Source organism: Rhopalosiphum padi, chromosome 4 (genome assembly GCF_020882245.1).
Source record: "Rhopalosiphum padi isolate XX-2018 chromosome 4, ASM2088224v1, whole genome shotgun sequence".
In the NCBI taxonomy this organism is placed as follows: domain Eukaryota; kingdom Metazoa; phylum Arthropoda; class Insecta; order Hemiptera; family Aphididae; genus Rhopalosiphum; species Rhopalosiphum padi.
In genome coordinates, this window is record NC_083600.1 from 34,167,503 (window position 1) to 34,182,286 (window position 14,784).

Sequence of the window (14,784 nt, forward strand, 5' to 3'; positions counted from 1 at the left end):
TTTGTTTAGTTACCTCCTAAAAACATTTACTAGACTAAGGAATTAATAATATATTATTATTACCTCACGCGGATGTGCGTTTGATTCAAAAGGAACATTATTATTATACGTGCCATAGGTATACGACTGGATGTAGAACAGCTGACGTGGGTATAGCAGAACATTGTACATATTATATACACTGCACAAATGATTATTAAACAATAAACGGTCGATTTTTAAAACACAAATAAAATTTATTTTCATATCACTTACAATTTTTATTTGTATAATATATACGTATATATAATATGTATAAATATTTTTTTTTTTACAATACAGGCCTTCGATACACTAATATAATACAATTTACTACATTAAACCGAAAATGTATGCTGGCCTAACATACTCTCTCAGAGTTAAATTCTTTAGTTATACAAGATTGTACAAATATAGTGTACCTGTAAATTAATGGAAGTTTATTTTCCTTTTTTTGATTGGATGGATACAATTTTTAAAATTACAAATACATTATATGCAATAACATAATATATTATATACATGTTTTAGTGTTGGTATTTAAAAATAATTAATTTTTAAAATTTTATAACTTTTAAAAATTCACAATTTTTAAATATTTAATTTAAAGGCACAGCAACAGAGGGGTTTAGATGTATACGACACTTAAATGAAATTAAAAACAAAAAAAACGTCTGTAGTATCGGTAACATTATCAATACACATGAATCTTTGATTTAAAAAAAAAAAAAATTAAAATAACCCGTCGATAATAATTAAGCTAAAAATAAAATTAAAACACTAATAATATTAGAATCACAGGTGGCCCCCACTTCATATCGTAATGGAAAACGATAGAGAGATATTAAAACTAATAACAACACGTTACATATTATCATTAAAATAATATAATAAAACGATAGTATACATGCACATGCGCTGCGTAATGAATGATTGAATAGCATTATGAAATTATCGCGATGACCGGCGGTCAGATATAAATACAAAACGAAATGCTCATTTCTCCGAGAATACAATACATAATAATATATATAACATTACAATAACCGTCGTAATTATTATTACATTATATATATTTTTTATAGGTTAAGTCATGTCGTCGAGGCGAGAATGTACTCGCCGTTGCTGATCACCGCCCGTCATCGTCGTCCGCCGTCGTCGTCACAGTCATCGTAATCGTCAGTATCGATGACGACGGTAGCGGTGTGCTACCTCCATTCTGGCGTGGCGGCCGTGGCAGCGGCGGTGTCGTAATACGAAGCGGGGGATTTGTTTCAATAAGCCGCGGTGCCGTGATGGTGATGAGCCATCAGTGACGTGTGATGGTGCGGGTGATGGTGATGGTGATGGTGGTTTAGGTCGGTCAGATAGTGGTGACCGTGGTCGACGGACGACGGTTGAATGGACGGCGCGCCGGGTCCGGTGTTCATGTACCTGCGGGTCAAAAGGCCACTGTTATAGACAATCGATTTGACATAATATTATTATGCACTCTGGGCCGCGTGGTGCAACCTAACCTACAGCTGGTCACGATGCACGCGATCATCCGTCAATTCGAACCCCGACAAAATACTAAATACCCTGCCACTCCCCCCCCCCATAGACCCACTTCTCTGAGAGTGACACGAAGACAAACAACATTTTTTTATTTCCAATATAAGTATGAATCGTATTAATGTCTATACCGGGTAATATAATTTAGTTTTCAAATCGACGTCTCAATTTTGAAGACATATTATTAATATAAAAATATATTTCAATTATACGAATACGTGGAAATGGATAAATAATAATTGTTACTATGATATAGACGGGTGAAATAACGTGCTACATTATAACGCATAATACACCTTCTTATTTTTCACGCCACGAATTATTTTCAGACCATCGACTTTCGTGCAATCGCGTATATTTTTATGGTCGATTAATACGTTTATTGTTGTTATACCTCGTACAATGTACATATGTTTAATAGTAGAACGTACAAAAATACAAAATATATTATGTTACGTTTCGTGTTGTCATTTTTTGCGTATTGGGACATATAATAAGCAATGTACAAATTTATTGTACTACGACAAAATATAATAAATTCCACTGCATTTATATTTTATAAGTGATAAAATGCTTTTACAGCTTAGACTTCCTATTGCTTATTTATGATTCAATAAATATTGAGTTAGATTTTTTTTTTTTAATTTTCTGTTTTTAAGTGTTTGTTCCTTTTTATACATTATATTGAATAATGTCTAATGGAGATGATGGTATATGTTAATAATTTCGAAAATTATTTTAATGAAAAAAATATTTTTCCACAGAATAATTATTGAAACGGCATACAAAACGTTTAAGACGTGCTTACCAATCGGACGTGGGCGGTGTGGGCAGCGGCAGTGCCGTCGGGTGTAGTACGGACGGCGTCTGTGCTCCGTGATGATGATCCACAGGTGACACGATGCTGGGCGTCGCTGTCGTGCAACTGTCGGTCACCCTGATCGAACCGCCGGACGAACAGTTGGAGTCTTCCGAGTCGTAGTTGCCGTCGCTGTCCATTTTGCCGTTACCGTGCACCTATAACGAAGATAATTAGAGTTTAAGTAAATGAATAATTTTAAATCAAGAAGCTCCCGGAAAACGTCATAACAAGTATGTTATTTGGCGGGTTTTTCCGTGTAGACTGTAAAGAGATATAATATAATATAATATTATGTACGTAAATCGAATGCGTACCTTCATGTGCTTTCTGAGGGAACTGGGATGAGTGTACGACTTGTCGCATCCAGATATCCTACAGTTGTACGGCTTGTCCGAAGTGTGTACGTGCGAGTGCTTTTTTCTGTCCGAACTGTTAGCGAACCTTCGATCGCATCCTTCGTATTCACATTTGAACGGCTTCTCGCCTGTAAAAACATCAATAATGTTATTATTATTATTATTATCATCATCATCATCATCATCGTTATTATTACAACGATCGGTATTTGTGCATCACGTGGCCCATAAACAAAATCACAAAATAATACAAGCGATTCCAGTGTTACTGCAGGAGGTTAGGAAACTGTCAAATGCACACAATATGTCCTTACAATAATTTACAGCAAAAATTCTGTAATGTTCATTTTATCGTTTTCGTTTCGATAGTTGTAGTATATTGTGTAATGGAATTTTTCGGAACAAAGACACCCAGTAAATTACTTATTCAATACCTATATATTGAATATATAGAGAAAAAAAGGTCTTTTAAAAACCTTGAAGATTTTAGGTCCGAGACCCTTTTTTTTTTGTTGTGCGTGGTGTGGTCAATATCGTTACTTCTGGACTTAAGGTTCACTTGTGTTACTCGGATAGCCCATAAATCCTGTTATAAGTGGCATGGGAGCATACAAAAGGCCTTTATACGTAACCCGTGTCGAATCGTCGATTTCTCCAAAAAAAAAAAAAAAGAAAGAAAGATTGTTCTGTTTTGTGTAACATTGACACTAAGATTGACGAATATGTCCTTGGTCATGATAGCGTATTATCTTTTAGCGTGTAAATTGAGTTTGCATCCATTGCATTGGTATGGTAGTTATTTAGAGATACAATTTCCCATTCAAAATATATTTGATAGTGGGTACCTACATTTTTCATGTCCAAAGTGTATACAAAAAATAATAACACGTTTAGTATTACGCATTTTAAATATATTAACTACAGGAGGTGAACCATAATGTTTTCCATCCCACCTATTATCTTCACAATATCTATTTCAACAAATGTAATTTATTCCAATATTTTTATTAGCCTGCAATTACACGATTCAGACATGATTGGAGTTTATGTGGTTGGTCACACGGTATGATGCCTATGACCTCTTTTACGATAACTCGTAGACCGATATTGTTATTCATTGCAAATATTTTTCATTTTCCCTCCCGACGTCCTATCGACTCGCACTAAGGTCAGACAGTTGAAAAGGAGTTGAAAGCTTGTTATCGACAATCTGATTATGGCAATCGACAAGGTAACGTTCTAGACGGATTCACACCTCCATATGGGAACCGGACTACCGGTCGTGATGACGTGTTCATTGTTTTGTTCTTGTATAATACTATATAATATGAAAGGCCCCATTATACATGTCTTTGCCGTGGAGTCATTAAATACGTATCCTGTGGAAGATTACCGTTTAGGGGTAGGACTTGGCGATAATAAAGTACTAGGTACGCGACGGTTGTTTAACAGTCTATTAAAAGTATACAAATAAAAATAAAATAAATGTGTAATATTTTCAGCCACGAAATAATAATAATATATCAAACGATAAAACAAAAATAATATGACCAGATTGTATTGTATAGTGGGAGACGACGTATTGCGTTTCTACATAATTTAACCACCAACGCGCGTCAGCTAAAAAAATATATTACTGTCGAACGGTCAATATCAATATACGACGTGGTCAGTGGAAGCGAATATTCCCCCGGCGCCTAAGTCGCGGGTCAGTTTCTTATCGGTAATAAACGATTAGCGACACGTAACGGCGATGTTTTCGTTTTTAACGACTCCGTAACGCCTGCATAAAGGTATACCTTATACAAACGAGCTGAAGATGAGTGTTTTAACGATTTACATATGTTATGGCATACAATGGACTGGAATGCAATAAAAATATATATACATGTATGTATGCGTGTACACATATATGCTTACATCGTCAAAAGATAAGTGTAATAAAAAATCTTCGTTTACTTCGTCCCCCTGCTCCTACATTATGCTATTCTTCTTTCATAAATTGGGTGGCATTTCCAAGGACTCTTAATTTTTAATGAGTTATTTAAAAAAAGTACAACTAAACGGGTTTATGACTTATGGGTTTGAGATGCGTATAATGAAAACAACGTGGAAGTATTATATTTCGTCGTAGATGATACATACGCGTCTCCGGAATATTGTGCCCACTCACTGCTGGTACAGCTGCAGATAATATGTTGTCTACTCTACCTGAGATTTCAATCGCAAATGGTTTGAAATGTTTTTTATTTTACAAATCGGAAAACGGTCTAGCGTAGGAATAGGGAAATACTTATTAAAGACACAAACAAAAACAATAAAGAATTCCATCACGAAAGGGTAACATACCTACTAACACATTATTATGTAATTGATGCGTTTTGCCATAATAATATATTATTATAAGTCTATGAACAAATATTCGACTCCCACAAGTGACGATTCTCAGATAAAGCTTTTTTTCCTCGGCAAGTTTATGAAATAGTCGAGTGTAACACGTTGTGTAAAGATAAACTGAATAATATTATACATGTAAAGTGGAGAAGTATTACGTAATGTCAATCGATGTCGATTGTTCGTCACAAGTATATTTTATTTAATATTAATGTACTTGAAGTAGTAGTGTATGTATGCTATATAAATAAATCGAAACCAATATAGTATCGTAGATCTAAAACGATTATTTATTTATTTTATTATTGTATTTTTTTTATTTTGTTCAACTCTCTATTGTCATCTTTTACACGTCTCGTCCATGTCGTATCTAACATGCATCGGACGCGATTTATTTCACTTAGAACGCATTAACTTATAAGCCCGGTGACGGTTCAAGAACTTACTCGTCCGGTGCACTAGAAAATTCGAGGGTATAATATCATCGAAAGGGAACAATAGAGTTTAGATGTAGATATCTTAGATTTGTGTTCTAAAAAAATATGAATTCGGCCTGTTTATTGACGGCCATCGACCTTACAAATAGTCCTATTGTTTTACCTATCACATTGGAATTAGCGATGAGTGCGCGTGATGAAAATCGACTCGCTGCAGTTATATTATTATTATTATTATTCAAGTTCCAGTTTCCACCACCGTTCACCGCCGTGACCACCAAATATAAACACGTCTTTAAATAATATTGAAAACGAATAAAATATCATCGGCAAAGTCAATCCATATCTGTCAGATTTATATATATATATATATTTATCGTGGGTGCACAGAACGTACGGGCGTGCGTGCGTGGGTCCACCACGAGCAGCTGGACAATGGGGTACACATCTGCCGGACGGAAGCGTCGATGACCAATGACTCCAGAGAAGAGGACCATTACAAAAGATCGCTACTTAATAAAATCTCTATTGAATATCTATACGGTATAATATAGGTCTCGAAAGGACTTTAAGGTGCTGAACGAATCGACAGAAAAGAAATACCCACCCGGTGTTAAATTGTAACGGGGGCCAGCACCTTCGCGACGGGACGTCCATTGTGACCCAACGCGCGTGTATGTACGTCTGATCATAAATATTGCACACAGGACACATTTTTTTCGCCTTCTTTTCTTCTTCAATTTTCGGTTTCCTAGAATAAACTTTTTCTAAAATGCTAGCGCGCATCACGTATACACCAGTTGCGTCCTTTTTCCTTTTAGAAAACATGGACATTTAGACCACACGCAACAGACAAGAAATGTATTACATAGATAGAGAAGATAACAATATTATATTATAACACGTCGGCCATTAAACACAATATTGAATAACTCCTACCGTTACAGTTGCTACTATACCTACGTCAACATAAATTATTATTAGTACACACTGTACCCACCTCTTTACACAATAGTAATAATAACTGTAGTCTGTTAAGTCGACGAAACTAAAAACGATGAATTAGAATAAAAACTGCCCCAAATATAAAAGGGTAATGTGTAAATCTACCTCACTATGGCATTCGGGTTTCGATACAACGACTGCTACTCACATATTATACAATATATAAGTACCTAAACATATAATGCGACCACGGTATCAGCCAATCGGGACGCGTATACGCAACACCTCTATTGTTTTGGATGCGTACGAATAAACGCAAATCATTTCGTTGGTACAAGACGTATCGTCTACCGTACGGAGTATCAATAATAATAATAACAACAACAATAAAAAATAAAAACAATAATAACAATAATTACTGATTGATGACTCGATTCTGTTTAAACAATGTTATGCCTTAAATATTATTATTACGCCGGGTTTTCTCTATTGTTTTGGTTTCGATGTGTAGCCGCGGGCGACCCCGAGCGCTCGACTTCGGCAACATTACAACAGCACGTGTGTTAATGAACAACGAAATTAAATAATTTTCCAACATCTCGGCGGCACGTGTAGCACGTATTGTGTTATAATATCATATTATAACATTATAATAATAATAATACCTCATAATTATTATTATAATAGTACGAGCAGTGTGTATAGTATTATACGAATGTATACGACATCTATAGCACGCAATAACGATCATTGCAGGTATCATCGTACATAGACGTGCAGTGTATACGCGCGAACATGGTCACAATATTATAGTCACCTAATCACGCGATGATAAAATAACCGTAAAGTATATAATAATATACCTACGAGGATACAACGCGACAGTTAGTGGACTCGTGGTATGGAGTGTAATGTGAATAAAGAAAACAAATGAAATAAATATAAACACCGGATCACTCTTTTTTTTTCCTCCCGTCAACTACTATATAATACGTCCACGTGTATTGCAGTGATATTTTATATATAGTAAGTCGACAGCAGAGGACTATATACGTATATAATATAATATTATGCGTATACATACATAATAATTTATAGCCATCTCGATTCCGGTGGTCCGGCAACAAACGACACTACAAATCAAATTACAAGTCCACTTGCAGTTTTAATTATACGCGGACAATTAAAAGATTGTACAACCGCCGTAATGAATTTACAATATAAAATGGCTTATTATATATGAATTAAACAACGTCTGGTTGTTTTTTACTCGTATGAATATAATGAGTGGGTAACTCCTGAGAACCGTCTTCGGTTTATTATTATTATTATTTATTTATTTTTTCATATGCATCTTTTATTTTTCAATCATCCAGCAGCAGCACTTATCTCAGGATATCATTATCATATTATATGTTATACGCGTTGGTACCTATACATGCTTGTGATTCGTAAATGCGAGGGGCGGGAGATAGAACATGACAGGCGCAAGAACGTAATATAAAGAGACGTAATAATAATAAGGGTTATAAACACAGAATTTGTCAGCTTCACAAAAGGGTTGTACAACATAAAGGAAATCATAACAGCCTTGAGGAACGTTACCGGTTTACATGTATTTTCGTAAGGATTTATGGTTTTGTTCTACACAGGACATTATTTTATTGTTTCGCGCGTTCGGCCAGCACATTTTATTATTGTACCATTGTAATTATTCAGAAACGTAATATGCGAATATCGTATTATTTAACCACAATAATTATAATATCCGATGTATACATGATTGTAATGTTTTTATAATTTTTTTTTTATAGAAAAGTAAATTTATTTTCATTAATATTAAATGAGATGAGGTTCATTAACAAGTGACGATTTAAGTGCGCGTAGTAGTCAGTAGGTTTTTTCTTTTCAAAAATTATACAAGAACCTGTTTTATAATTTTCGTAATTTTATTTGATTCAGTTTTTATGTCCCGGTGGATTTTTCTTAGTAAATTTAGGTATGTGTAGTAATTGTCTACACGTTTCTATCGAAATTCAGTTTTTGCGAATCAAACATTATAATAGTCGATCAATTTGACTTCAATTGGTCGAGCAGTTTTTATAATAGATAATTGTAAATATTTAAATAAAAAAATATCACAATATTATACACATTATTATATTCTCGGTATAACTGCGCATTGGCTTAGGGGAATATGTTTTAGGGACCATTTGTCTTGCATTGTGGCGGCCAATTCTGCAGCTGCTCTCTTCGTGGAAAAATGGATATTGTCCATGCGCATACACACACACACACACACACACACACACACACACACACACATACATATAAGAACCGATGACAATTTATCACACTGGGCGTGATAAAAACTTAGAATGCATACTCGAAAATCCCCTAAACGGTTAGGGGCTGCAGCAAACAATACTGCAAAAGTGATTCGAATAGATATACTTAATGCGGTGTCCAAACATTTGCATACGAAATAGATTGGACAAATAATTCGTTTCACTTAGGGCCGAGGGGATAATGTCGTTTTTACGGATGTCTATAGTAAGTCGTAAGAACTGTATATACGAATCATGTTTTATTACCTTTATAATTGCATTAGCACACGCGGACGCGGTATAACATGATATTGCACCTGCAGTCTTACGGTACGGCGAAAGTGACTAGATAAAATAAATATTGGTTTACGGTGAACCGATTAACAATATAGGTATATCGTATAATACGTACGTACGTACCATAAACTTTGCGTATTTTTTTCGTAACCTATCGGTTTAAAAAAAACCTAAATCGATTTATCGTTGAAAAAATACCCTGAATCACTTTGCGTTCATCCATTATACACACCTTTTGTCGGTATATAATCCCCCTAAATCTTGATATGTCATTAATATTTTTTTTCTATCCCGCAGTATCGTTATACGAAAATCCCCTTAGCGTCGAAAAACCAAAACGATCACGCATATAATACGCATTCAAAACAATATAATATTATTATATTCTTAAACTATAAATATCTATACCATGTGGCAATCGACGTTTAACATTTTATCATATTAGTTATGCAAATTTGATCACTCATTACATCGGCTCTGGCATTAGTTGATATATATGTGTATATATATGCATATAATAGTGTAATATATTATATATATTTGATATTTAAACCTCCCAAAAGTTAATCGGACAGACCATCCGGACAACATTGATTGATGATGTTGTTATTACTGTCATAACACGATAGGGATATCGATTTAAGCCGATGATAATATGTCATGTTAATTAAACGGTTGACGTCCCGTCTGTCTGTCTGTCGGATTATTTTTAATAACAATATGTTACACGTATGGGAGCGATATCGAGAGCTGTAAAGCGCGTGTGCTTCGAAATTCATTCGGCGACGTACTACGTGCAGCCTGGAAAAGACTTTAACGAACGTACAAGAAGCTGCTCACCGGCCGTTTTTTTAAAATACTTTTTATTACAATACATGTAAACGGGCATGCGCGCTGGTGATGATTGACTCATACGCCGTATTATGTGTGAGCTGCATTGAGAGAATTTGAAAATGAAAAAAAAAAATTGTTTTTTTTCTTCTGTCCACACACACGCACACGAATTTATATATAACATAAAGACGTTCGGGCAGAAAAACGACAAATATTGCGGATCGATAAACATCTCGGCGTTCAACAATGGATCCTCGGTATCAATAATCATAATCTGATTGTACCGTGTTTCCCCTCGTATATAATATTATATTTTTACACCGAAAAAATAAATGATTATCATACAACAAACACAATAATGCTATATATTGCAGTGAAATCTAGCTAACATTCCAGGATTCATTACACCCTTGTCATACTGACAGCGAATCTGATCGAAAAATCCGGTCAATTATCCCCGTGATCGTTTTCAGTACCTTTTGACCACCGAGATCGTCAATCACCTCGTGACAACGGCAAAAGGCAAGATTGCGTTTCTTCGTATTGTTACTATTACTCGAATACCAGTTGACGATCGTCGAGTATATAATAATAATATTATATTATATTATATTGTATTGTAGCGGTATAATACCATTATGTATACGTACCCGTAATGCGTAAAAACTTGTACAATACGAATGATATGTCGTTTGCGTTTTTGTCAAATTATGATACAAGAGAAGCGGAGATGGCGGGTAAGATCGGACCGAGTTAAGTGTGGTCGGAAATAAACGTCGACAAGAAAAAAAAATAGCTATACCACATCTGATTGACAGAACAATGACGGCGTTTCAGTTTTATACTATACCTATACCTTATACCTATTTCATTTTTATTTCTCCTAATAAATAACTGGTGTTAATAATAATCGTTGAAACGTATATATATGTATATAAAGAGAAGTGCAGATTCACGTGTTTATTACATGGTGAAAGGATTGTAAGATCACAATAATATGTATATGCACACAAGGCTAGATGAAATAAGGGCTGATGGGGAAACTGTCCACGAAAATAATTTTTTATAGCGTATAAAATGTTTTTATCTATAATATATATTTTACATTTATATAAATAACTGGAATAAATTAAAAATATTTATTTTGAACTAAAATAATACACTTTATTAGCGGTGCGCGTTTGGGAACCAATTATCAATAATACTATTATCAAAATTATTATTATATCTGTTATTATAGATTATAGAATATTTTTATAATTATTTTGAAATGAAATTTCAGTTTTGTATACATAATATTCAATGTATATGGGTGTATAGACATGCATACATAATAATAACATGATCATGGCTGGACGATCTGTGGAGACGCAATATTACGTTAACAAAATATAATATGTATAAATGCTGCAGACAATTAATACTGTAGAACTATTATATATGTATTATGTATTCATTTTACAACCGAAATCGAAAGATCCGTGGGAAAAAATGACGGTATTAGAAGTATATATTATTATACATTAGACCACGACAGGTTTTGATTCATTTTTATTTTTTATCATAACCACGTCGTTTATCCGAAATAAATAATATCAGTCGCTCCGCAAAACTCGTTTAAACGCCGTGTTGCAGTCGCAGTATAATTCAAATTTTATGATGTTCTATAATAACGTGTATATTAGATTATCATTATTATTATTATTAAACGCGTCGAATTTGTCGAGGGGACACGTTCCGCACAATCGATGTCGGTAATCCGATACGCGAATTAGATGTACCTATACGTTTCGCATGCCTATATTTTCCGCGGGCGGTGTGCCGACGTTTTCCCTCTCGATGAAATTATAACATCTTCGCCGCTTGCGGAATCGCAATTCATGAGTAAAATGCGTTCTACCTAGGTATTTCATAATGTAAATAATAATACGCTGTACACGGCACGCGCGCTTGTGCACACAAACACTGCAATATTGGTATGTAAACAACTAAACGATTGAATAATAAAACGTGAAGCACACTCGACAATATAATATATATGTTTATAGATATATGCGTGCAGTAAAGGTATTGTTGCAACGCTATACTGATGAAGAATACAATAATAATAATATTGATGTATACGCGCGGGTTCTCGCGTCATTCGTTTGGTTTTGATGTATATAATAATTATTATATCCGATGGACGAACGGCAATCATTGCTTCGGAAAAACTACCTCCACCCTTCCGTCATCAGCTACCCGGAACTGCACACACTCTTACATATATATACATGTATAATATTACGCGTGTGTGTTTATCCCGCACGATTAGAGTTTGGTTTTTAATTATGTGTGTGTATAATAACATAATAATATATATACGCCCTTTGAGGGGGCCTGGCTCGATCGCGGTACACAACAGCTCCGCCGTCGGATGCGAATATTGTTATTATTACATGTGACAAGACCAGATGACGTGCGTCCCGCGAAAATACTTTTTTCTTCGGAATAACGTTCGCGTGGCGATGACGTCACAAAGGTTGTTTGGGAGAGAAAAAAAAAACGAAACAATATAAAATAATAATAATAATAAAAAAGATAATCGGAAAAAAATACAAATGTATATTATATTGTTTAATATTTTCAGAAACTGAATGGATATTGCGTGCGCGCGCTCGAGTAAATAAATACTACATATTATATATATATTATATAATATTTATGTATATACTGTACAGGTACCCATATAGACACGCGTAGGCGTTCACGACGGATGTCGTTAACGACGATATTCGCCAACACGATGTGTGCGTGTTAGTGTGCATTCTGGTCTCGTAAAATAAATAAAACACGGTCAGAGAACCTGTGTGCGAGGAGGACGCGCAAACTGAAAAAAATGCGCTTCAGGTGAAAACGAGCGCGCGCACGCACACACACACACACACACATACACACACACACAGACGAAGGGTTATTTACGACTGGCCCATTGTGCGAATCCTCCGGCGGCGGAGTGGGTACGATAAAATTGTCAATGTCTACCGGCAGATAGCTACTATACTATAATATATAATATACTATATTATTATACCTACTACTACTATACACATATACTTCTACTATACCTACTAATATACTTCTGCTACACTACACGGTCAGTGTTTATAGGTACATATCGTATATAATATATATATATAATACAACAGTTACAGTATAATAATATTATATTTTATATACACGTAGCAAGTGTATTGAAAATTTCGAAACGCCCATAAATTACCACGCCTGTTGCCACACAGTGTAAATATTATAATCGTAAAAAAAAATAAACGAAGTCTCGCAGATTCATATATCCGCTATTATAATATATTGTGGTAAGCGATAGGGTTAAGGGTTCTAGTTTCATTCTCCCCAAAAAATCTTATTTACCATAATAAAAAATACATACGGAAAATTATTTATTAATTAATTATTAATCATTTTTAATAGGTATAAAATTAATTGTAAAATCGAGAATCTTTGTTTTTTTTTCTTTTGGTCTATAAAAGAAAATTTGTTTGAGATAATCATTTTATCAACAATTATTACCACGCTTTTTACGATCTGAAAAGAACTTACTAAATACAAGAATAGTTTTTAAATTAAAAAGAAACTACAATCTACAGATCAATTATAAGACCTATGTCCATGGTTTTTTTATTGTTTTTAATATTTTTTTTCTGCATGCGGGAATTAGTATAAGATATTAGTTAAGAGAAATATAAAAATAATCAATTAAAAATAATTTTCAAGTTTTAATATTAGTGCTATTTATTATGCATAGTTTAGCTAGGGATGAAAAGAGAATAAAATCTCCACCTGTCTGTGATACGTACTAAAATGTTGTGTTATAGAATATCTTTCTTATTTTATTTCTAAATCCAGAAATAGCACGTAGGCACTTTAATTACAACGCACGTCATGATAATTTTGTTGTAATATAAAAAGCTCGTCCACGGCAAAATTAAGCAATAATGATCGTTATTATTTATTAAATATTATCAATTGGCGGCGCCTGCATTATTACGTATAACAAGCGAGTGAAAGCCACGTCATGTCTAAGTACTGTAATCTGCAGTAGGTACTGAACATCATTAATAACTGTCCACAATATTATTTTTGCAGTCCATAGTCGATACGTTCTATTTGCAATACAATTATACTATCTAATTTATAATATAATATTTTAATACGGGTTTTAATATATTTTTTCATGTGTAATTTTTAATATCAATATTGTCTATGATATTATAATCGTTTGTAAAATAATAATATATTTTCTAGAAGATTTGAGAATTATAATGGACTTATTGTGATTTAACAATTAAATATAATAGAATATAGAATTATAAAATAATTTGTATAAATCCTACCGGGTTTTGATTTTTATAAAACCCACAAACGAGTTAAGTTATCTTAAGTATTATATTAATACACAACGTCAAAATGCGGCCAGCATTACGTTGAACCTATATATATTTAGATTTTCCGAACCTTTCTTTCCGCTGTATCCTTTTGGTTTGTGTTCCGGACCCGTAGTCCCTATATACCTATATTATATTATAGTCCAGGGTTTTTGTTGTACATTAATAAGGTGCAAAATATTCCTGCGGTCTAGTCATTGTTCGTCACTACCGCTCCCCTTCCAATCGCCAACCACCCTACCTACGTAATATACGGACACGCCTAATTGTTCATAATTATACACAACAACGATGTGTATAATATAATATTATTAT

At 34.0% G+C, this 14,784-nt stretch overlaps 1 protein-coding gene across 1 annotated transcript in view; it reads right to left on the reverse strand.

Annotated features, from left to right (window-relative positions):
• Positions 1–215: 215 nt before the first annotated feature.
• The window catches only part of LOC132929230 (zinc finger protein ZIC 4), a 38,101-nt gene continuing 23,532 nt past the window's right edge, over positions 216–14,784 (reverse strand). Inside the window, exons 2-4 of the mRNA XM_060994422.1 lie at positions 2,749–2,918; positions 2,381–2,589; positions 216–1,452 (exon numbers count right to left, since the gene is read on the reverse strand). Coding sequence (XP_060850405.1) covers positions 1,293–1,452; positions 2,381–2,589; positions 2,749–2,918 — 539 coding nt within the window. The 3' untranslated portion in view covers positions 216–1,292. The remainder of the gene's footprint in view (positions 1,453–2,380; positions 2,590–2,748; positions 2,919–14,784) is intronic.